The 25,278-nt window shown below is 47.3% G+C and overlaps 1 protein-coding gene across 7 annotated transcripts in view; it reads left to right on the forward strand.

Moving 5' to 3' along the window:
* Positions 1-25,278, forward strand: part of LOC130115159 (latent-transforming growth factor beta-binding protein 4) — a 171,190-nt gene that overhangs the window by 73,654 nt on the left and 72,258 nt on the right. For 4 of the 7 annotated variants that reach the window (XM_056282773.1, XM_056282776.1, XM_056282775.1 and 1 more), the window contains 8 exons: positions 3,298-3,441; positions 3,835-4,218; positions 7,122-7,259; positions 13,433-13,564; positions 19,942-20,067; positions 23,259-23,372; positions 23,576-23,695; positions 23,798-23,911. In XM_056282773.1, the coding sequence (XP_056138748.1) occupies positions 3,298-3,441; positions 3,835-4,218; positions 7,122-7,259; positions 13,433-13,564; positions 19,942-20,067; positions 23,259-23,372; positions 23,576-23,695; positions 23,798-23,911 (1,272 nt within the window). The remainder of the gene's footprint in view (positions 1-3,297; positions 3,442-3,834; positions 4,219-7,121; positions 7,260-13,432; positions 13,565-19,941; positions 20,068-23,258; positions 23,373-23,575; positions 23,696-23,797; positions 23,912-25,278) is intronic. The other 3 variants (XM_056282774.1, XM_056282778.1, XM_056282780.1) reach the window with 3 other exon arrangements.

The raw sequence follows: 25,278 nt of genomic DNA on the forward strand, positions 1-25,278 counted from the left end.
CCCGGGTTAACAACAACAGCCATTGGTGCTGTGCCCTCACAGGGCACCAATGGAAACTAAAATCTGCTGTGGTGACCCCTGAGAAACAGGGAATAAGCTGAAAGAAGAAGACGATAAAGTTCACAAAATCCTCGAAAAGGGAGCTGGTGTAAGAGGGAGCCTTGTTTTAGTGTCTCCCTTCGCTACTCCTGCGGAGCGTAATCATATCTAACACTGCTGCTTTTATCAGCAAGGAACTGTTAGTGAGGGAGCTGTCTAGGCGTGGGGAAATTCTTTAAGAAATTAAAAAAATCCTCGTTGGGTTGCAAATCACCCAACTTGCTTATATACTGTCTCATGGGTGACAGCTATAGCTGATGCTTACTGATCCTTAACTAGCTACTGAACCTCTGCTGTGCAGACTGAGAAGCCGTCCCAGCTGACTTTTACTGTCGGGCACACAAGACAACGTACTATTGATAGTGTCTGCCTACGCGGATGGTTTAAACGATTTTGTCATGGATCAGGGGGACATGGAGGCACCACAGGACAGTCTGGGCTTATATCAGAAGGCTTCATCAGCAAAAGTTAACTGGGCAAAGAGTGAGGCCTTACAGGTAGGACAGTGGAGAGAGAGGGCAGCACCCAGTCTGCCTGCAGGTCTTCAGGTGGATAGAAGAGTGATGGATGTGTTGGGGGTGTTTTTAGGCCCAGAAGATTATCAGAGGCAGAATCGGGAGGGTGTGATGGAGAAAGTGTGTGCCAAGCTGTCTAAATGGGAATGGTTGTGGACATTACCTCCGGAGTGATGGCCTTTAGCTGAAGACCGCACAGAGACTGCTTTATCACTGTGGTGTGTGGTGGCTAGACACAGCCAAGCTCATCCTGCGGACAGCTGGTCGTCTAGGGTACAGTAAGCAGCTGTGTCTGCTGAGGCAGGAGGAGGTAGCTCTCACAGGCCTGTTGCCTTTCTATGCCTCTGTCCTGGGTGCATGGAAGATCCTGAGGCCTCCAGGGAACCTCCTGCTATGGCCACTGTTTTGCAACAGCTTCATTCAGGCCCGGACCCTGTCCTCAGCCAGCATAAGATCTTCTCTGAAGTAGGCCAGATGTGTGAAGCTGGGACATCTGCTGACACCCGCATGGACCCTGCATCAGCGCACCATAATCAGACCCGGGTTGTTGAGTCATATTATTAGGGAGGTTTGTGCATCGCTTCCAGAGTACCTGAAGACATTTATGATAGAGAACCATGAGATAACTGGCCATTGAGAGGAGGATTTGGAATATAGCTTTCCACAGTTGACTGTCTCTCCTAATATGGGGGAGTGGCAGGAGGTGGAGGGCCGACTCCTTTCTTTCATGACGCCACAGCTGGATAAGTTTGAGGACCTGGGAAAAAAGGCAACTTACATACTGTAAGTGAAGGTGAGGCACTCTCGGTCTCTGCAGGCCATTAAAGCGTCAAGGTGGTCATGAGTTTTTTGGCCCAGGCTCTTCACCGAAAGCTTGCTCATGGTCCCTGTACAAGCGTCATTCTTCTTTCGGCTTGATCCCTGTTTCTCAAGGGTCGCCACAGCAGATGTTTGCCCACCATAGATTTTTGGCCGGTGCATCCCTCTCCCACAGTTCAACCCCCCTCATGTCCTCCTCTATCTGGTCTCTCCATATTTTCCTTGGTCATCCTTTTTCTTTTGCCAGGTATTTCCAGGTCCAATACCTTCTTTCCTATATAGTCTATGCCTCCTCTCTGTACATGTCCAAACCATCTCAATCTTGTCTCTCTGAACTTCTCATCCATTCCTCTGATCTTGAATGCAGCTCTCACTTCTTCATTTCTCTTCCGGTCTTTTCTAGTCGCTCCCAAGGACCAAAGCAGCATGGCCATCTCTGCTACCTATAATGTAGATTCTAGCCTCTCTGTTGTTGTCACTGCTTCCATACCATAGAGCACAGCAGGCCTAACCTTTGATTTGTAGACCTTGCCCTTTACCCTCAATGGCATTCTTTTGTCACAACATACTCCAGCTACCTTTCTTCATAAATTCCACCCAGATTGTGTCCTTTTCTTGACTTCCTTCTTACCACCACCTTCTGTCTGTATTGTCAACCCTAATTACTTGAATTCATTAACTTATGTGACACCTTCTCCCCCTAAAGTCAATCCTGGACTTTCTACTTAGTTATTTATACACAGGTATTTGTTCTGCTGATCTTTAAGCCTCAAATCCCTGTACAATCTACCATTTGACTAACGGTCATCTGACTGCCAGTGGAGGATTGTGCGCGGAGTGATAGCCATGAACAGACACAGAGCGCACCTGGATCCTGACCACAGGGGGGCGTCTTTTTTATTCACAGCGTGAAACTCTAATGCATTTATTTGTCCAGTGTCCTAAGTTGGTGGGTGCGTTTGAGTTGTTAGGGGTTAGATATTGGGCTGGGGGGGGGGGCTTTTTCTTTTCAGTTGTTTGTATATGGTCCCAAATACCTAGCCAGGAAGAAAGGTATGCACACACATAAATTTCATATCAACTGCTGCTAAATTAGCCATCTGGCGGCACCATAAGAACCGGGCCCAGGCGGTGGGCTGTGTGGACCCTGTGCAGGTTCTTATAGGACTGCTGAAGGCTTGGCTCGGGGTTGAGTATGGCTACTATAAAATGGTAGACAATTTAGAGGCCTACAAATAGGGTGAGGAGTGCGGACATCTGGAGGGAGCTCGGAGTAGAGCCGCTGCTCCTTCGCATCAAAAGGAGCCAGTTGAGATGGTTCGGGCATCTGATTAGGATGCCCCTTGGGCACCTTCCTTTGGAGGTTTACTGGGCACGGCCAGCTGGGGGGAGATCCCGGGATAGACCCAGAGCTCGCTGGAGGGACTACATGTCCAGTCTGGCCTGAGAACACCTTGGGATCCCCCAGGAGGAGCTGGAGGGCCTTGCTGGGGAGAGGAACGTCTGGAGTGCCCTACTTAGCTTGCTGCCACCGCGACCCCACCCCGGAGAAGTGGCTGAAGATGAGAATAGATGAATTTAGAGGCTTTCAACCTTAAATAGGCAATAGGAGGAGTGTTGTGCTCACTGGGAGATGATGAAGACCTGGTTTTCTTGTTCTAATTTGTGTAACGAGGGACGGTCCCGGCTGTTTGTTGGCTTATGTTCTGTTTATTTACTTATTTTCTTCACTTGCACTATTGTAGTTGATGTCCTTTTGTCTCCATATCAATTGCAGTGCTTAGTAAAGGGTTTTGTAAAATCTCTCTCTCTCTCTCTCTCTCTCTCTCTCTCTCTCTCTCTCTCTCTCTCTCCCCCCCCCCAGTGGCATTTAAGGAGATCTGCCCGGCGGGTCCTGGTTATCATTACTCAGCCTCTGCCCTGCAGTTCAGTCAGAGAGCAGCGCAGCAGCTGGAGGCTGGAGGACCTCGCCTGGTCACTAACGATCAGACAAGAAGCTCCAGCACAGGTACACCTATCAGGAAATATTGTTCTGTCTCCATGACAATCACCTCTACCAGGAAATGCTGAATGCTCTGCAGGTGTGAATGGTAGGTGTGTGTGTAGGGGGGGCGGTGTATCCAAAGTCAAATATTGTTTGGTTACTTGGCGGAAATCAGTCAGCTGTAGTTAACTGCAATGAACAGGAAGACAGTCTGAAGACAAGGAGACAGGGTGTCTTCCTGTCCTCCTCGCAGTGCATGCTGGGATAGACTGCAGTCCTCTGCGATGCTATCTATCTATCTATCTATCTATCTATCTATCTATCTATCTATCTATCTATCTATCTATCTATCTATCTATCTATCTATCTATCTATCTATCTATCTATCTATCTATCTATTTCTGTCTTTTTGTCTAGCCGTCCATCCATTCATCCATCCAGGTTCTACTTCTCAGACCAGCAGCAGTGGAGGGACCAGGTCCCAGCAGCAGTCTTCCACCAGTGGACAAACCTCCTCTAGTTCTGGTTCCACCAGTAGAAGTTCTGCTTCCAGCCAGGCCAAACCCAATCTTCCATCATCTGGTCCTTCTCAGTCTAGTCACAGCAAACCCCCATCAGCGGTGGGCCGCCCCCACAGCCGGCCTCAGCAGCCAGGGGCCGCGGGTACCACTCTGACCATGAATAAAGCCCTGACCCCAGGCCAGGCTGGGGCCCCTCAGACCCCTCACACCAGACCTGCGACAGGAGGAATTGTCATAAACCAACCCAGACCATCATCGCCTCTGTCCACAGGAGGTCAAGGTAACGCGTGCCAACATTTCTTATTTTATTCTTTCTTTTTTAATCAGGATGAGCCCTTTCAGATATCACATCTCATTTTGGACAGGGTTCTTCAATATACAAGAGTTACACATAAATGACTATTTACAGACAAGAAAAGAACTTTAAAGAACAAGAAAAATCATACATAAGAAACATTAAAGGAGTACAGGACAGTGGGGTCAGAGGAACAGTATACAGAACATTAACAGCATGAGCAGCTGGTTTATTCCTATCAGATGCTGTCTTCAATGACAGCAAAGAAAAGCTGATCAGAGCATCTCAGGGAATATGAAGAATGAAGAGACGATAAACTGTTAGAAGTCGCATGGATAATTCAATTATCCATCCATTATCCGAACCACTTATCCTGCTCTCAGGGTGGCGGGGATGCTGGAGCCTATCCCAGCAGTCACTGGGCGGCAGGCGGGGAGACACCCTGGACAGGCCGCCAGGCCATCACAGGGCCCGGGCCCCCACACACACACAGGGCACACACACACACACACACACACACACACACACACACACACAGGGCACACACACACCTAAGAACAATTTAGTACGGGTGAGTCACCTGACCTACACGTCTTTGGACTGTGGGAGGAAACCGGAGCCCCCGGAGGAAACACGGGGAGAACATACAAACTCCACACAGAGGACAAACCGCGATGACCCCCACGTTTGAACTACCCTGGGGCTCGAACCCAGGACCTTCTTGCTGTGAGGCGACTGCGCTAACCACTGTGCCACCATGCCGCCCAAAGATAATTGAATTAGATACATTTAAATATAAATAAGAGACAATAAGAACGTCTTGCAGTATTGTAGTTCCTCGTACATGTCACACTGATTGGTTAGAAAATCCATGGAAAGCTGGAGTACTTCCGGTATGGTGGCAGACCAGAGATCCGGAGTACTTCCGGTATGGTGGCAGACCAGAGATCTGGAGTACTGCCGGTATGGTGGCAGACCAGAGATCTGGAGTACTTCTGGTATGGTGGCAGACCAGAGATCTGGAGTACTTCCGGTATGGTGACAGACCAGAGATCTGGAGTACTTCCGGTATGGTGGCAGACCAGAGATTCGGAGTACTTCCGGTATGGTGACAGACCAGAGATCCAGAGTACTTCCGGTATGGTGGCAGACCAGAGATTCGGAGTACTTCCGGTATGGTGACAGACCAGAGATCTGGAGTACTTCCGGTATGGTGGCAGACCAGAGATCTGGAGTACTTCCGGTATGGTGGCAGACCAGAGATCTGGAGTACTTCCGGTATGGTGGCAGACCAGAGATCCGGAGTACTTGCGGTATGGTGGCAGACCAGAGATCCGGAGTACTTCTGGTATGGTGGCAGACTAGAGATCCGGAGTACTTCTGGTATGGTGGCAGACTAGAGATCCGGAGTACTTCTGTCCATTGAATGTGACTCTGGTCTCGTGGTTCTCTCAGTGTACTGAACATAGAATAACAACACTACAACACAACTCTCTCAGTGTACTGAACATAGAATAACAACACTACAACACAACTCTCTCAGTGTACTGAACATAGAATAACAACACTACAACACAACTCTCTCAGTGTACTGAACATAGAATAACAACACTACAACACAACTCTCAGTGTACTGAACATAGAATAACAACACTGCAACACAACTCTCTCAGTGTACTGAACATAGAATAACAACACTACAACACAACTCTCTGTGTACTGAACATAGAATAACAACACTACTACACAACTCTCTCAGTGTACTGAACATAGAATAACAACACTACAACACAACTCTCTCAGTGTACTGAACATAGAATAACAACACTACAACACAACTCTCAGTGTACTGAACATAGAATAACAACACTACAACACAACTCTCTCAGTGTACTGAACATAGAATAACAACACTACAACACAACTCTCTCAGTGTACTGAACATAGAATAACAACACTACAACACAACTCTCTCAGTGTACTGAACATAGAATAACAACACTACAACACAACTCTCTCAGTGTACTGAACATAGAATAACAACACTACAACACAACTCTCAGTGTACTGAACATAGAATAACAACACTACAACACAACTCTCTCAGTGTACTGAACATAGAATAACAACACTACAACACAACTCTCTCAGTGTACTGAACATAGAATAACAACACTACAACACAACTCTCTCAGTGTACTGAACATAGAATAACAACACTACAACACAACTCTCTCAGTGTACTGAACATAGAATAACAACACTACAACACAACTCTCTCAGTGTACTGAACATAGAATAACAACACTACAACACAACTCTCTCAGTGTACTGAACATAGAATAACAACACTACAACACAACTCTCAGTGTATTGAACATAGAATAACAACACTACAACACAACTCTCTCAGTGTACTGAACACAGAATAACAACACTACAACACAACTCTCTCAGTGTACTGAACATAGAATAACAACACTACAACACAACTCTCTCAGTGTACTGAACACAGAATAACAACACTACAACACAACTCTCTCAGTGTACTGAACACAGAATAACAACACTACAACACACCTGCAGGTTTTCCCCGCAGACACCGTGCTGGTGAGTATGGGGGGGCAGTGTACTGGTCAGGTCTCGGGTGTAAATGTGTGGGTCTGTGTGACTGCGCAGCAGGGTGTGTTGGATGTCGACAGGTGTGAAGGAGGAAGTTGTTAAATGAACCTTTTGGCTTCTTTTTAAAAGTGTGCAGGGGGGAGAGAGAGAGAGAGTGAGAGCGAGGGGGGGAGGGAGAGAGAGAGGGAGAGTGAAAGAGAGAGCGAGGGGGGGGGGAGAGAGAGAGAGAGAGTGACGGAGAGGTCTTTCTTCCCCCTGTCCGCCAGGAGGTAGAGGAGACTCTCTCCCGGTGCTAGCCTGGCCAGAGGGCTCTGTGTCCGGGTCAAATGCTGCCGCCCCTCTCCCGACTCCTCCCAACGGAGCAGCTGTCACCCCGACACCTCGGCCCGCCACCAGCCACACCAGTGAGTACTGCTACATACAGTACACAAGTAGTACTTCAGTCTACTTCACACCGTTTAACACATTGCTACCATTTCCCCACAGCACACTGTCAGCTGGCCAGACGATGTGAATGTCCCCCCCCCCTCCCTCTCTCTCACCCTCTCTCTCTCCCTCTCTCTCTTGCTCTCTCTCTCTCCCTCTCTCTCTTGCTCTCTCTCTTGCTCTCTCTCTCTCTCTCTCTCTCTCTCTCTCTCTCTCTCTCTTTCTCTCTGCACTGCATGCTGGGAGGTAGGGTGCGTCAGCGTGAGTGAGGGCGTTGAATGAGCTTGAGTGTGTTTTTTGGCTTAATTCACTTGTTCTCTACTGCTTTCACTTTTCTTTTCTTTTCTTCGCTACCTGGTGAGGTGAGAGAAGTTTAATTTTACTTCGTCGTTGGTTGTTGGAAAGTGACAAGAGTAGCTGGTGGGAGTTTGGTGGTGTGCACTATGGCGCCCCCCCTGGTGAGGGCTCGCCTCCCCTGTCTATCAGACACGGGGTTAGAGTGGTGGTGGACCCGCGGTACACTGTGGAACAGGTTCTCCTGGCTGCAGGAGACCAGGTTGGCTATGAGAACATCACCTACGGCTCTCGGATGAACAAAGCCGTGGTGGCTTTTCTCCAAGAGGAGCGTTTAGTCCCCCTGCTGGTCGAGAGAGGCCTGGTGCTGGACGATTTGTTTGTAGCCGTCTCGCCATTGTCTGTGCCGTCGACACGTGTTACCGTGTCAGGCGTGCCTCCGTTTATCCCGAACGAGCTCATTGAGAAAGAACTGGGTCGTTTCGGGAAGTTTGCTGGCGGGTTCAGAACAGTCCGTCTGGGTTGTGGCGACGCCAGACTGCAGCATGTTAACTCCCTGCGGAGACAGGCCTTCATGTATTTAAATGATCCCTCAGAACATCTACAAGTGTCATTTAAGGTCAAATATGAACACGGCTTCTACACTTTGTATGCAAGTTCTGGCAGCATGAAGTGCTTTGAGTGCGGCGATGTCGGCCACAAACGTTCATCCTGCCCGCACAGGGAGCCCACAGCGGGCAGCAGTACAGGCGAGCCGCCGCCTAATGGCGCCGCTGAGGGCGGTAGCCCGCAAATGGCGCAGCAGGCGGCGGGAGATACCGTAACCGGTGATCCGCAACCTGGTACGGAAGGAAATGTAACAACTGAGCAGGACAGCAATACTGTAAATGATGGTAATCTGAGTGGTACTGAAGCACAGGATGCGGATGTATGCAGAGACAGAGGACAGACAGAACCAGTGAGAGACAGTCACCCAGCCGGGGCTGAGAGTCAGGTTCCTGCAGGTGAGTCACACTGTGAAGACGCTGGAAATGAAGATGAGGACATGTTAGAGGATGATAGCCTATCTCAGTTTGCTGATATTGTGTCACAAGATGATCAGCAGTCATACTCATTGAAAGAGATTAATGATTTCCTTGACGAAACCTATGGCAGACAGTCTGTGGATGTATCAGATGTCTTCTCGGATGTGGACAGGTTTGTTAACTCTGTTATGAAGGTTAGAAAGACAGCTGGATATGAAGAGCTCAGTAAGCAGAAGAGGTTTCGTCTGAAGAAGATTCTGACGAAACTCAGGAAAGAAAAGCGAGGAAAGGTTCCTTTAAATGTTCAAACTGAAATATATGTGACACACAAAAGGTGTTTTTTCTCTCTTGGAAAGGTTTCACTGTCTTATCCTTCCTTTTCTCTCTTCTTTTAATGGACGTTTGCGAGTAGGGAGTCTAAATATTAACGGAGGATGGGATAGAGTTAAGCGAGGTGTGGTAGCTGAGCTGAGCTGATTAGAGCTAAGAACATAGATGTGCTCCCCCTACAGGAAACACACAGCTCTGCAGACAACGAGACAGAGTGGGGAATGAGTTGGGCAGGCCAGGCTTTTTGTGAGCCATGGTACCAACTTTAGGGCAGGTGTAGCTTTTCTCTTCTCGCAGCGCCTCCTTTTAACAAATGTTTTGACATGTGAAGTGGAGCAGGGCAGAATCCAGGTAGTTCAGGCAACAATCCGAGAAATACCCTTTGTGTTTATAAATGTGTATGCTTATAATACAGGCACTGATCGCTTGAGATTGTTTAGCAAACTGAGGGATAAACTCAAACAATTTAATAGTGGCTCAATCATAGTGGTGGGAGGAGACTGGAATTGCACTACACACCCTACAGTTGACAGAAACTCAGAAGAGCCCCATCCACCGTCAGCTTCTTTTCTGTCCACTGTGGTTGCAGAAAACGACCTTACGGATGTTTGGAGGACACTTAATCCAACAGTTACGCAGTACACATGGGTAAAAGCTGCCGAGGGTAGTGTGAGGGCAGCCAGGTTGGACAGGATTTACCTCAATCAGACATACAACAACAGGTTGATTAAGTCCACGATATCACCTGTGGGATTTTCAGATCACCATTTAGTAGTGGCAGATTTTTCTTTACAAGTTCAATTTCGACACTGTTCCTACTGGCACTTCGATGTGCGGCTAACGCAGGATAAAGCCTTCCGTCAGTTCTTCTCTGACTTCTGGAGTCATTGGAGGCTGAGGAGGAAGGATTTTGAGAGCTTAGCTCGATGGTGGGAGGTAGGAAAAACACAAATTGGGATTTTATGTCAGCAATACAAACAACACACTCTCGGTGTGGAGAACCTTTGTCTTGACGAATTAGAGAGAGAAATTAGGATATTAGAAGGCGAAGTAATTATTGGACATGATGGCAACAGCAGCACTTGGGAAAGTAGGAGGAAGGCTTTAGGTAGGTTCCTACATGAGAGAGCAAAGGGTGCTTTAATCAGAACCCGAATTGCCACCATCAAAAACATAGATGCTCCAATTTCTTTTTTCTTTAAACTCGAGAGGAAAATTAGAAAGAACAATGTGATGATGCACCTCAAACTTCCCAGTCGGGCAATTACAACTGACTCATCAGAGATGAGGAAGTTGGCCATAGACTTCTACAGCAGCCTGTTCAGTGCGGAGACCTGTGACTCTGGCTGTGTGGGGGAGATACTGGAGGGACTGCCTCAGCTGGGTGAAACACAGGTGACTTCGCTGGAGTCCCCCATCTCCTTTGATGAGATGTCTGTGGCGGTTCAGCAACTCAGCTGTGGCAAAGTCTCCGGAGTTGATGGACTTCCTTCAGAGTTCTACAAGACGTTTTGGACTCTAATTGGACGAGACTTACACGATGTTTTTAAAGAATGTTTGAACTCTGGAACTCTACTTTTGAGTTGTAGAAGGGCCATCCTGACACTGCTACCAAAAACGGGAGATCTTGGCCTACTGAAAAACTGGAGGCCAGTTTCATTGTCATGTACTGACTATAAGATCATTGCAAAATGTCTTTCAAATAGACTCAAACAGTGTACATATGGATACGGTTGTACATTACAGCCAGACGTACTGTGTTCCTGACTGCACAATTAAGGATAATCTTTTTTTGATACGGGACATTATTGCCATATCTAAGCTCCAGGAGCTGGATGTTGGCCTGCTTTCCTTAGATCAAGAGAAGGCTTTTGAGATGATTGATCATTGCTATCTGTTCAAAACAGTTGGAGGTTTTGATTTTGGGGATAAATTTATTAACTGGATCAAGTTGTTGTATTCCGGAGCCAGTGTTCTGTTGAAGGTAGGAGGTGGACTCAGCCGACCTGTCTCTGTTAAGAGAGGTATAAAACGGGGGTGTCCCTTATCTGGGATGCTGTACTCCCTGGCCATTGAACCACTTTTATTTCAGCTCAGGCAGGGGTTCCCAGGGCTAACCTTTTCAGGGAAGATCACCACTGCAGTTAGCTTATCAGCATATGCTGACGATGTCACGGTTTTCATAACAACCCAAAATGATGTACAATTTCTCAAGCAGAAATTGGCCTTATATGAACAAGCTTCCTCTGCAAAAGTCAATTGGTCAAAATCTGAGGGTATCTTGCTGGGGGAGTGGAACAATAGAGAAAAGCCGACATTACCAGCGGGGCTGCAGTGGAATACAGAAGGGATAAAATGCCTAGGTGTCTTTCTAGGCAGTGACCGCTTCCTGAGCAAAAACTGGGAGGGTTTAACTGAAAAGGTCAGTGCCCGATTATCTAGATGGACTTGGATCCAGCCTCAGTTGTCCTATAGGGGGAGAGTCTTGATTGTTAACAACTTGATTGCCTCGATGTTCTGGCACCGGTTTACAGTTGTGGAACCTCCGCAGACGCTCATATGGGAATTACAGAAGACGCTGGTGGACTTCTTCTGGGGAGGCTTTCACTGGACCAGGTCTGCTGTACTGTTCCTGCCAGTGCTAGAAGGAGGCCAGGACCTGATTGACCTCCGCAGTCGCATCATGGCTTTTTGCCTTCAAACTGTGCAGCGCCTTTTATACCATGACCAGCGACTTTGGAGTGAAACAGCGTCTGTGTTGCTTCGGAGGGTCATGAACCTGAAATATGACAAGCACCTGTTCCTTCTGGACCTGGCTGGCATGGATTTCATGACAACACCCTTCTATCAATCTGTTCTCCACGCTTGGGGAACGGTCTTATGCACCAACAGGGACTACTCCCAGCTCTATGGCAGTGTAGGGGAGGAACCATTGTTCCATAACCCACTGATACGCTGCAGGATGCTCAGCTCCGCAAGTGTACAGAGATCCCTCATAAGAGCTGGACTTACAAAGTTAGCGTGTCTCAGATCAGGAGGACAGTGGAAGACGGCTGGCATTTTGAGCCAAGACACTGGCTTTAAATCTCTTCGTTTGATGGAGAGATTGTTGGGAGAAGTGATCAGTGCACTTCCTGGCTTCTTCAGAGAGGCACTAGGAGCGGAGTGTGGAGAGGATCAGCCGGCTATGTGGCCTGTTTTTCCATCTTTGTCAGTCCGTGCGGCAGTGGAGGAGCAGAAAGAAGTGAAGGGGGCCATTCTGTCCTTCAAAACGCCAGAACTACATGACCTCTCAAGCACGTCACAGAAGGCCTTGTACGCAGTCACTGTAAAGGTTCTCAACAAAACATCACTCGCCGGCGTGCAGGAGTCGAGGTGGTTGAGTGTGTTGGCACCAGGCTCATCCCCCAGGGGCAGCTGGAGGTCCCTGTACAAACCCCCCATTGAGAAACGCACTGGGGATCTACAGTGGAGGGTGGTACATGGATCTACAGTGGAGGTGGTACACAGGGCTGTGGCTACGAACAGACATGTGGCACACTTTGATCCTAGGGTAGGGAGTCACTGCTCTTTCTGTAATGATGAGGAAACCCTACAGCACTTATGGCTCAGATGTCCCAGGTTGGGCCCTCTTTTCTCTGTACTGCAGCAGTGGCTCAGAGGTTTAGGAGAGGTTCTTGAAGACAGCCTGTTTGTCTTTGGTCCGAGGTACACGGCAGCACAGTGCAGACGTGTCACCTTGGTTAATGTTCTGATAGGACAGGCGAAAATGAGCATTTGGTTTAGCAGACGGAACAAGATGAAAGGCACAGGGTCCACAGACGCCATGCTCATGTTCAGGGGTCTAGTGGCGGCTCGGCTGAAAATAGAGTCAATGTTTTTCAAACTTAGTTCGAACTTGGAAGGATTCATTTTTATGTGGGGACATGGGGATGTGCTGTGCACAGTGGAAGACCAAGTGCTTATTCTTAATCTTTGAAAAAAGGGGAAATAGGGGGAAGGTGTATCCTTTTGTTTTTACTGTGTATGGTGATTGTTGTGTTTTTCCACTATGTATATGAGTTTTTGTGTTGATGTTATCTTGATGTGACTGAAGAATTGGAACATTAAAGGCTTGGTTAAAGGTCAAAGGTCTCCTCTCTCTTTCTCCCTCTCTCTCTTTCCCTCTCTCCCTCTCTCTCGCTCTCTCTCTTTCCCTCTCTCCCTCTCTCTCCCTCCCCCCCCTCTCTCTCTCCCCCCCCCCCTCTCTCTCTCTCTCTCTCGTTCTCTTCTTGTCTGTTTGTTTTCATCCGCCTCCTCCTCACCTGTTTAAACACAGCAGAATGTGCAGGAGTACTGAAGTGTAGTCTCACATCTACTCATGAAGACACACACAACCAGGTTAAACTGTGTGTGTGTGTGTGTGTGTGTGTGTGTGTGTGTGTGTGTGTGTGTGTGTGTGTGTGTGTGTGTGTGTGTGTGTGTGTGTGTGTGTGTGTGTGTGTGTGTGTGTGTGTGTGCAGCTCTGCGGAGTGTGTGTGAGACTAGGCCAGGTGTGTGCGGTCATGGTCGCTGTGTGGACCAGCCAGGTGGGAGACATACATGTGTGTGTGACCAGGGCTACCGACCTAACCCTCAACACACGTACTGCCAAGGTAGACCACACACACACACACACACACACACACACACACACACACACTTGCTTGCTGGTAGTCCATCAAGTCCAATGATGACTCCCTCCTCATTAATGGTGTGTTCTTTGATGACTGTAGAGTCCAATTCTTTTTTCTTTTGTTTTTTTTGGATTTCCCCCCCTTTTCCCCCCCAATTGTATCTATTTGGCCAGTTACCCCACTCTTCTGAGCTGTCCCGGTCTCTGCTCCACCCCCTCTGCTGATCTGGGGAGGGCTGCAGACTACCACGTGCCTCCTCCCATACATGTGGAGTCACCAGCCGCTTCTTTTCACCTGACAGTGGGGAGTTTCACCAGGGGGACGTAGCACGTGGGAGGATCACGCTATTCCCCCCAGTTCCCCCTCTCCCCCAAACAGGCGCCCCGACCGACCAGAGGAAGCGCTAGTGCAGTGACCAGGACACATAGCCACATGCAGCTTCCCTCCCGCAGACACGGCCAATTGTGTCTGTAGGGACGCCCGACCAAGCCGGAGGGAACACGGGGATTCGAACCGAAGATCCCTGTGTTGGTAGGCCACGGAATAGACCACCACACTACCCGGACACCCACAGAGTCCAATTCTTGATCCACAGGTTGTATTGCACGTTGGGCATATGAAGTGTGAGTTAGTGGGGCAGGCATGGTTGTGTGTCTCCTCAGTCTTTTCAGTTGTGTTTTCACATTCCCCTCCATGTCCAGGTGTTCTACACCTCTGTGGCAGGTCTCCCGCCAGTTGGAACGGTTGATGGCCACTTGCTCCAGTCTCAGGGGGTCGATACAACACTTCTTCAGAGATGTTTTCAGCTGGTCTTTGTATCGCTTCTTCTGACCACCTGCGGACCGGCGGGCCAGATGAAGCTGTCCATACAGCCCTTGACATGGCAGGCGTTCTTGAGGCATCCTGATGACATGCCCAAGCCAGTGCGGTTGGTGTTCAGTGACCGTGGCTTCTGTGCTCTTGCAGTTCGTCCTAGCTAGAATCTCGGCATGGGGAACATGGTCAGGCCACGTGATCCCCATGATTCGCTGCAGACACCTTATGTGGAACTGCTCCAGCAACCTTGGGTGGTGGCTGTATGTGACTCAGGCCTCACAGCTGTATGGGAGAGTTGTGATGCAGACGGCTTTGTAAATGGCAATGTTGGTGTGCAGATGGAGGTGTTTGTTTTGGACGACCTTACACCGGAGTTTGCCGAAGGCTACAGAGGCTTGTTTGATTCTATTATGAGTTTCGTGATCAGTGTTGCAGCCCTCAGAAAGGAGGCTGCCCAGGTATTTGAAAGATAGAACAATTGAGAGTGGTTGGTGTTCTATAGTAAAGAAAGGCATAGTGAGTTGGGGGCTGGACCTCCATTGAATAGAATAGAATAGAATACTCTTTATTAGTCATTTTGTACATACATACAAATGAAATTCCCTCTCTGCATTTAACCCATCCTAGCTGTGTAGCTAGGAGCAATGGGCAGCCGCTGTGCAGCGCCCGGGGACCAACTCCAGTTCTTCTTTCCAATTGGCAGCTCTTCCAGGATGGATTGGTCAGTTGGTGAGTGCTGGTTAAGCAGGGCTTCAAAATGTTAAGCCCACCTTGCCAGGATCCGTTTTTGGTTTTTCAAGGTTGTCAGCCGTCCGCTGATTTTAAGGGTGTGATAGAGCAGTTCCTAGGGCAGTGTGTACTCTTTATAAGTTGTAGAAGTTGTGCATATCATTTCTGTCAGCATATGATTGAATCTCATGAGCTTTGTTCATCCACCATGTATTTTGCAGTGTGCACAATGTTGTTTGTACCCCCTTACGTGCTTTTTGCCACTGCTGCCAAAAGATGGTGGATGCAGGGCAGTTGAGAGTAGCCCTGTGTGCCCTATGCATGGTTTCCAGCAGGGATGTGATGGTGTCAGAGTTCTCGTCGAACCAGTCCTGATGTTTTCTGGCTCTGTAGCCTATAGAGTCGACTGCTACCAGTGAGGTTGGGAAGGTCCATTTCTGATCCACGGAATTGTCAGAACTCAGAATGGCCTCAAACTCTAGTGCCATTGTGCTTACAGAGTGACGGAACTCATTCTGTAATGGGGCCGACTTCAGTTTAGCACAGTTCAATTGCTTTTTTATGGGTTTCTTGAGACGCTGTGGGGGGGGGGGTTGCACTTTAATGTAGAGTTTAGTCTTGATCAGGCGGTGACCCGTCCAGCATTCTGCACCTCTCGTGACGTGGGTCAGCAAAACATCACTAGTGTTAGTACGTCTTGTTGTGATATAATGACTCAGGTGCCAGTGTTTAGATCGTGGGTGCATCCAGGATGTTTTATATTTGGTCTTCTGCTGAAACAGTGTGTTGATATTGGTGAGATCATGCTCTGCACAGAGTGTTAGCAGCCTCAGACCATTTGCATTAACCTAACCAACCCCATGCCTACCCAGTACTCCACTCCATATACCATTGTTCTTTCCTGTCCTAGCATTAGAGTCTCCCAGAAGAAGGAGCTTGTCCTTTTTTGGGATACGTTGAAGGACCTCATCTAGTTGCTGGTAGAAGCTGTCCTTCACACCCTTGTCAGATGGTAGTGTTGGTGCATATGCACTTAACAGAGTGGCATAACATGCCTTTACTAGGGGGATATGGAGGGTCATCAGCCTCTCACTTAGTCTGGTGGTTGTTTCAGTGAGGCTGGGTAGAATGCTGTTCTTGAGTGCCAGTTCAACACCATGCTGATGTTGTCCGCCAGGGGGATAGCCTCTCCAGAAAAAGGTATACCCCCCTCCTTCCTCTCTCAGGGAGCCTTTACCTAGGAGCCTGGTTTCACTGAGAGCAGCGATGTCCATGTTGTAGCGTCTTAGTTCTTGAGCAATCAGCACGGTCCTTCGATGTGGTCTGTTGCCGTCATTATTGAGGAGAGTCCTAACATTCGATGTTGCCAATTTGAATGGGATCATTTTCTTGTTTTTACCGCAGGATGGAATTCTCGATTGGCACTGTAACCTCCCCAGGAGTTGGTTGATTGAGTGAACAATTTTTAGGCCACCTTTTCTAGGCCCCTCCCCAATTGGGGTGAGCAGTGTGGTCCCTAAATAGGGCTGCTCAGTCACACGGGGGTCTGCCAAAAGCAGCTGCCACTCAATCCCAGCTGCTAGCAACCATATACCCCTTGCTGCTGATATGCAGGGTTCTGGCTAGGAGCTCCCTAGCCAGTCTACCCTGCTCCTGTCACCCCAACTTCACCAGACTTCAACCGGATGTAAGGGCAGATATTGTACACTGTGGTCAGAGGCGACGACCTACGCAAGGAGGTTTTTAGAGTGCCACAGGGGGTGCACAGTCCTCACTAGCACTGTCTTTGCCTTGATAGGTTGGTTCTGGTGCCCAGAGCTTATACCCAGGATGACCAGTCACCCATCATGACTGCAGGAGGCTGCCAGAAACTCCAGACTGTCGAAGAACCACCTAATGTGTGCTGCCAAACATGTTTCTTTTCTCTCGGGGTGTGCTCCCCTAGCCTTTGTCTCAATAGACCACCCACAAGGCAGCGGGGCAGTGGTTGGCCATGAACAGCCTTTGGAGACCACTGCAGCTCTGAGATCCCCTACCAAGTTAGTGTGAGGCCACGAGGCACCCAGTTATCATGTGTGGCCACGAGGAGGGCTGGCAGAGGTCTTGGCGAAGGAGAGGCTATGTACTGGCAGGGGAAGGCTGCTTCCTTATTCAACACAAGTGCTAACCAGCGGCAGTAAGCTGTAAGCAAGAGATTAGAAAAGCAGGCGGGAAGCGAGCATGCATCTACCTTATCCTAAGCCCTGTTCGGACAGGATTCATTATTCCAGGGGAGGTCAGGTTTTTACGTGTATCACCGATGAGTTTTGATCCAGTTGAGACTGGCTGTGTCTGTGTTTTTCAAGCACGACCGCAGCAAAAATTACACAGCAAACTACCTACTGTTTTTCATCAAATTCAGTTTAATTTAAATGTAATGCTCTGAAAAATGTATGCTGTCCAGATTGAAACCTATGTGTTTCAAAAGTTATTTCTTTTAACAAATTTGTTTTGACCACTATTGGACAGAGTTTAGGCCCTTTCTTCATGTGACTGTCGACTTTCCCCAATGTACAAGTCACTGCAATGCTTCTGGCACTTAACAGCGTACCTTATTTGTGCCAAGGGACCCAATCCATGGAGTGGACCAACTTCTGGTACAGTGTGTTTTGGGGTTTGAAAGCAACTGAGACGTGGTGTCACGCCCATATTTGCATATGAAACTGGTCATTGGTTGTGGTCGTTAGGCACTGTATTGTTTATAAGGTTGGGACACCTGCAGTCAGGTGAGGACACTGTATTGATTATAAGGGTGGGGACACCTGCAGTCAGGTGAGGACACTGTATTGTTTATAAGGTTGGGACACCTGCAGTCAGGTGAGGAAACTGTATTGTTTATAAGGGTGGGGACACCTGCAGTCAGGTGAGGACACTGTATTGTTTATAAGGGTGGATGTGGTTAGGGAAGACATGCAGGTGGCTGGTGTGACAGAGGAAGACGCAGAAGACAGGAAGAAATGGAAACGGCTGATCCGCTGTGGCGCCCCCTAACGGAAAGTAGTAGTAGTAGTAGTTCAGCTTTACAACACTCTTATTTCTATTCTGACCAGTGTGGCACATCTCCATAGAGATCTTTTTTTACCAGAGACCACTTCACCTTAGTGAGTGCAGTACCATCAATAACATCTGTGATTTTAGAATTAAAATGATCTACAAGCTCATTGACTGAGACCCCAGAGGGCAGGTGTGGAAGACAAAGCCTGTATAGATATTTCACTGGTGCTTTCAGTGATATGGCGTTGTGTGATTACCTCTGTTTGAGCATTTGTGCACATGGAGATAGTACTCTCAAAGAAAACACAGGAATGATGGGAGAGAGCGACAGCAGTCACCACAACCTTAGCGATGTTCACACCCCTGGAGACAGGCTGTGGCTGCTGGCGTACCGCTGGAGTCAGGTTAGATGAAGTAGCTGTGCTCTTTGAGTACATTTTGTTCCTCCTGACGCTGTTCAGCACAGGAATTGCAGACTTAGGGGTTGCTCTTCACTGGTGGGCTGGAACAGCAGCAGAGGGTCCATACCCAGTAAGCAGAGGGAGACATGAGCTGGGGGGGCAGGGCAAGGATGCAGTCAGTCCTAGTAGTCAGTATGCCCTGTAATGCTGACCGCGGGGAGACTACCCTTGATTTGTTTGGGTGGGTATGAGGGTTTTGTTTGGGGGGGGGTACAGAATGATCCATAGTGTAATCCAAATACCAGCAGTGAGGTGTTGGAGGCCGTAGGTTAGGTTGGCAGGAGGCATGTGGACCCCCACTCTGTTCAGATGAACCCCGTCCATTCTGGAATGGCTTCGTTGCTCAACAGGTTGAAGTTGTCAATGAAGTTCAGTTTTTGAGTAGTGCATGCACAGGAATGCCAGGTATTTAATGCCAGCAAGTGGCTGAAACATTCAATTCCTTTCCCTATAGTCCAGACAAATATCTGAGCTGGGACTTATTGTAGAATGTCCATTAGATGTATGAAGTCTCCTTTTAACAGCTCTGAGCCATGTGTCGTTCCCGGACAGGTGTTTGTTCCAACATGCACAAGAAGTGTGTCCATGCGCGGATGGTGGACTAACACTTGTAGCAGTGTTTGGATCATGTCGCTAACTGGAGCGTTGGGTAGACAGACAGTTTTGACATCTCTTATTATATGGTCACCTACCAGTAGAGCTGTCGTTGGTTTGATGTCTTGTCCAGCTTGGTTAACTTCTTTTTCTAATGTCCGGTGCATGTTCTGCTGTGATGATGTGACATTAGCTTTAGCGGCTATTGATCTGTTGTTTACCTCTGGGTGCCTCTGGGTGCCGCTCCTCAAAGGCTTAGCTGTATCACGGGCCGTGGCTGCATGGCTCTTGGTGTTAGCTTCTGAGCTAGCGGTGTTAATGCTAACTGTAGCATTAGCATTGTGATCACTGACAGGCAGCTCATCCAGAATAATAAACCTGTTCTCCAGACAAACCTCTGGTGGACATCAGTGGAACTGTGCTTGTTGTGTCTGACTCCTCTTTTACCCCGGACAAAGTCATTGTGGACATCCACACTGCGGGGGTAGAACAGGTCTTTGGTCTTGCTGCTTGGTTTAGCCAATAGCATGTATCCAGATCTGATGTGGTGTTGGTCTCAAGCGGGTTCATACAAACACACACATATGAACACGTGCATACATACAGACACATACAAACACACAGTCACACACATACAGATACACACACTCTACTCCATAAAGGAATATTAACTCTGTGTGTGTGTGTGTGTGTGTATCCATGTACCTGGATTTGTGTGTGCAGATGTGAATGAGTGTGTCCAGTCTCCAGGTCAGTGTCCAGTGGGAGAGTGTGTCAATATGGTTGGGAGCTACAGGTGTGTGTGTCCATCTGGATACAGGAGCAACACACAACAGACTACCTGTCAAGGTGAGGCACAACCCCCCATCTCCATGGTAATCCCACCCTGTGATCCCGCCACTAGGATTATGGGTAAAACTAAAGGCAAACACAATGACCAGACTCGGTAAAGAGGTTTGATGTGATGGTATCTGTTCTCTGGTGACCAGACTCTGTAAAGAGGTTTGATGTGATGGTATCTGTTCTCTGGTGACCAGACTCTGTAAAGAGGTTTGATGTGATGGTATCTGTTCTCTGGTGACCAGACTCTGTAAAGAGGTTTGATGTGATGGTATCTGTTCTCTGGTGACCAGACTCTGTAAAGAGGTTTGATGTGATGGTATCTGTTCTCTGGTGACCAGACTCTGTAAAGAGGTTTGATGTGATGGTATCTGTTCTCTGGTGACCAGACTCTGTAAAGAGGTTTGATGTGATGGTATCTGTTCTCTGGTGACCAGACTCTGTAAAGAGGTTTGATGTGATGGTATCTGTTCTCTGGTGACCAGACTCTGTAAAGAGGTTTGATGTGATGGTATCTGTTCTCTGGTGACCAGGCTCTGTAAAGAGGTTTGATGTGATGGCATCTGTTCTCTGGTGACCAGGCTCTGTAAAGAGGTTTGATGTGATGGTATCTGTTCTCTGGTGACCAGACTCTGTAAAGAGGTTTGATGTGATGGTATCTGTTCTCTGGTGACCAGACTCTGTAAAGAGGTTTGATGTGATGATATCTGTTCTCTGAGATGTCTTTATACATGCTCAATGAGAACGTGAGAGAAAGGTGAATCAGTTCATCTGGACATGTTTATTGACAGATACGTTTCATCATCATCTAAGTGACCTCTTCAGTCTCACCTGACTGCAGGTGTCCCCACCCTTATAAACAATACATTGGTGTAACGATCCAAACCAATGATCGATTTCATATGCAAATTGCCGAGAGCAATAACTAGAGTTTCAGCACTATTCTTTGAGGATTTGGGAATAGCTACAATGACAGCATTGTAAGATCATAATAATCATTACATTTATATTATAGCTCTTTTCTAGACACCCAAAGTGCTTCATATTGAAGGGGGTAACTCACTTGAACCACCACCATTGTGTAGCACCACCTGGGTGAAGCACGGCAGCCATTTTGCACCAGCATGCTCACCACACATCAGCTTGAGGTGGAGAGCAAGGAATCATGGAGGAATATGGTGACAGATGTGCTCTTGCCCCCCCCCCCCCCCGGTTCAGCGATGGTTGTTCCCTCTTCACATAAATGGCCTCTTTGACTCCCCTTTCAAACCAGCATTCCTCCCTATCAAGGATGTGCACATCCTCATCCTTGAAAGAGTGGCCACTGGCCTGTAGATGGTGTACTGTGGAGTCCTGGCCTGTAGATGGTGTAGACTGTATAGATGGCTTAGACTGTGGAGTCCTGGTCTGTAGATGGTGTAGAGTGTGGAGTCCTGGTCTGACGTGCCATCCTCTTGGCCAGCATATGTTTAGTTTCTCCAAAGTACAACTCACGGTAATCCTCCTGGCACTTAACAGTGTACACTATATTGCGCTGTTTGTGCCGGGGGACCCAATCCTTGGGGTGGACCAACTTTTGGTGCAGTGTGTTTTGAGTTTTGAAGGCAACTGAGACACGGTGTTTGGAGAATACCTGTCCCAACTGTTCCGACACTCCCACCACATACAGAACCACCACTGGTTTACACTTAGACAGCTGTTGTCCTTCTCCTCTCTTCAGTTGGCTGGTGCACTGTTTGGGCGTCTTCTTGGCTTTGACAAATGCCCAGTTAGGATAACCTCACTTAACCAGGACCTGTTTAATGTGGGGTCTCTCTCCTTCCCCAGCTGCTGTGTCAGTGAGGACGTTGTCAGCTCAGTGGTCCAGCGTCCTGATGACTCCTAGTTTTTGCTCCAGAATCAGAATTCAGAAACAGAAACACTTTATTTGTCATTTCATTTGATGCGTTTGTGCACATGAAATGAAACAAAACTTGGTTTCCGCCAACCCACAGCAGTGCAACACAAAGACAAAAACACGTCCAAAACTACAAGAACTACAAGGTCACTTATATCCAAACTAACACATATATCTAAACTAAAAAAAAAAAAGAATCACTGTCCAGAAGAACGAATGCCCGCCAGGATGACTATCAGGACTGCGTGGCCATACCTCCTATTTTTTTGGCCCTTGTAGAAATGACTTAGGAATACGTGGGGTTTTGCTGTCCCATATAAATCCAATGAGGATTTTGTCCAGTGGTTAAAAAATGTTTTTTAGGAAATCGGAATACTTTGGAACAAATTAAGAAATCTAGGAAAACTATTCATCTTAGTTAGGTTAATCTGGCCAGCTAGTGATAGAGGTAAGGAACGCCAGCGGTGTATGTCCTACTTGCACTGCTCGATCAGAGGTGTGAAATTTAAGTTAAATGGCATGTGAAAGGAGCGAGGTACCGCCACCCCGAGATATTTAAAGTGGGATGTCACTCTCTTGAATGGAAATGCTGTAGCTGGGATATTGAGGATAAAGTTCACTTTTTTCTAAGTTCAACTTGTAGCCTGAGAACCTTCCAAATTGTTCCAAAATAGAAAGGGCATGTGGTAGTGAAGATGATGGGTTGGCAATATATAAAAGGAGGTCGTCGGCATAAAGAGATAATTTATGCGCGGTATCTCCTTGGTTTATCCCTTCTAAGGCCTGGCACTGACGTAAAGACGCAGCAAGTGGCTCGATGGCAAGCACAAAGAGCAGGGGGCTCATAGGGCAGCCCTGTCTGGTGGATCTTTGTAATGGGAAATCTCTCGAATGTAAGTCATTCGTATGGACAGTAGCTAAGGGGGACGCTTAGATCCCTTTTGTCCCGGAATGGATCAGCATGGTTCAGTGAATGAGCTGAATGTGTAATCAGTGTTGTGTACATATTCAGCACCTCGTTCACTCATCTTTCTCCAAAATACACACTTGCTACTGCTGGATTATCCAACTGCAGTCCCACCCCAGCTGTGACAGTCAGACATGGTGACCTGCATGTGAACACTTCCTGTTGTGTGATTGTTGTGTAATAATGTTGTGTAAAAATGTTGTGTAGTAATGTTGTGTAATAATGTGTAAAAATGTTGTGTAAAATGTTGTGTGGTAATGTAGTAATATTGTTGTGTTATAATGTTTTGTGTTGTGTAGTAATGGTGTGTAATAATGTGTAATAATTATCCTCCAGACGTTGATGAATGCCAGCAGAGTCCCTGTAACAATGGCCACTGTGAAAACACCGCTGGCAGCTTTAAGTGTGTGTGTGTCCTCGGCTACAGACTGGAGGGGAACACCTGTACAGGTGAGACAGGTGACCTGCCAGGGTCCTCCCCTTCACACTGCTCATAAAACTTCACACAGTCCACACATGTTGCTGTGATCACACAACACTATCACACCCATCACCTCCTTCAACACTCAGGACACACTTCACTAACACACGTGTGTGTGTGTGTGTGTGTGTGTGTGTGTGTGTGTGTGTGTGTGTGTGTGTGTGTTTTCCAGATGTAAATGAGTGTGAGGACCCGCTGCAGTGCCCTGGCCAGGAGTGTGTGAACAGCCCGGGGTCATACAGGTGTGTGTCCTGTCAGCCTGGATATGGACTGCTCAATGGGCTCTGTACAGGTAACACACACACACGTTGTATGTTAGCTTTCATGTGATAGTGAGTCTGCTTTTTGTGAGTTTAACGATTTGTTGTTATTGAAATCGTGATGATTTCCCCAGATATTGACGAGTGTCAGCAGTCGCCGTGCTCCGGCGGTCGCTGTGAGAACACACCTGGCAGCTACAGGTGTGTCTGTCGCCGTGGCTACAAGCTGCAGGACAACCGCTGCACAGGTGAGACGTTGAAAGTGAAATGAAGAAATGAATGTAAAGAAGAGATTTTCAGCTTGGGGTGTGCTCAGCACTGACTGGTGGGACATGTGTTGTGTGTGTAGACATCAGTGTTGTGCTGTGTGTGTAGACATCAGTGTTGTGCTGTGTGTGTAGACATCAGTGTTGTGTGTGTAGACATCAGTGTTGTGCTGTGTGTGTAGACATCAGTGTTGTGTTGTGTGTGTAGACATCAGTGTTGTGCTGTGTGTGTAGACATCAGTGTTGTGTTGTGTGTGTAGACATCAGTGTTGTGCTGTGTGTAGACATCAGTGTTGTGTGTGTAGACATCAGTGTTGTGCTGTGTGTGTAGACATCAGTGTTGTGCTGTGTGTGTAGACATCAGTGTTGTGTGTGTAGACATCAGTGTTGTGCTGTGTGTGTAGACATCAGTGTTGTGTTGTGTGTGTAGACATCAGTGTTGTGCTGTGTGTGTAGACATCAGTGTTGTGTTGTGTGTGTAGACATCAGTGTTGTGCTGTGTGTAGACATCAGTGTTGTGCTGTGTGTAGACATCAGTGTTGTGTTGTGTGTGTAGACATCAGTGTTGTGTTGTGTGTGTAGACATCAGTGAGGAGCTCAGACTGACTGATGTGGCACTTCAACATGGAAATAATCATAATAATAATAATAATGATAATAATAACAATAACGTAATAATAATAACCATACTAACAACAATAATAATAATAATATCACAATAATAACAATAACAATCATAATGATAATAATAACAACAACAACAACAACAACAACAACAATAATAATAATAATTACAATAATAATACATTTTATTTATGACAACTGTCTTCAACATGGACATGATCGTCCTTGTCGTTTTGGTTATCTCATTAATCTTAACCTTCAACAATACCCTTAAACCATAACCTGAAACAGTAACCTGAAACAATAACCTGAAACCATAACCTGAAACCACAACCTGAAACAATAACCTGAAACAATACCCTGAAACCATAACCTGAAACAATAACCTGAAACCGTAACCTGAAACAATAACCTGAAACAGTAACCTGAAACAATAACCTGAAACAGTAACCTGAAACAATACCCTGAAACAATAACCTGAAACAATAACCTGAAACAGTAACCTGAAACAATAACCTGAAACCATAACCTGAAACAATACCCTGAAACAATAACCTGAAACAATAACCTGAAATCGTAACCTGAAACAATAACCTGAAACCATAACCTGAAACAGTAACCTGAAACAATAACCTGAAACCATAACCTGAAACCATAACCTGAAACAATACCCTGAAACAATACCCTGAAACAATAACCTGAAACAATAACCTGAAATCGTAACC

Source organism: Lampris incognitus, chromosome 7, assembly GCF_029633865.1.
Source record: "Lampris incognitus isolate fLamInc1 chromosome 7, fLamInc1.hap2, whole genome shotgun sequence".
NCBI classification, from domain to species: domain Eukaryota; kingdom Metazoa; phylum Chordata; class Actinopteri; order Lampriformes; family Lampridae; genus Lampris; species Lampris incognitus.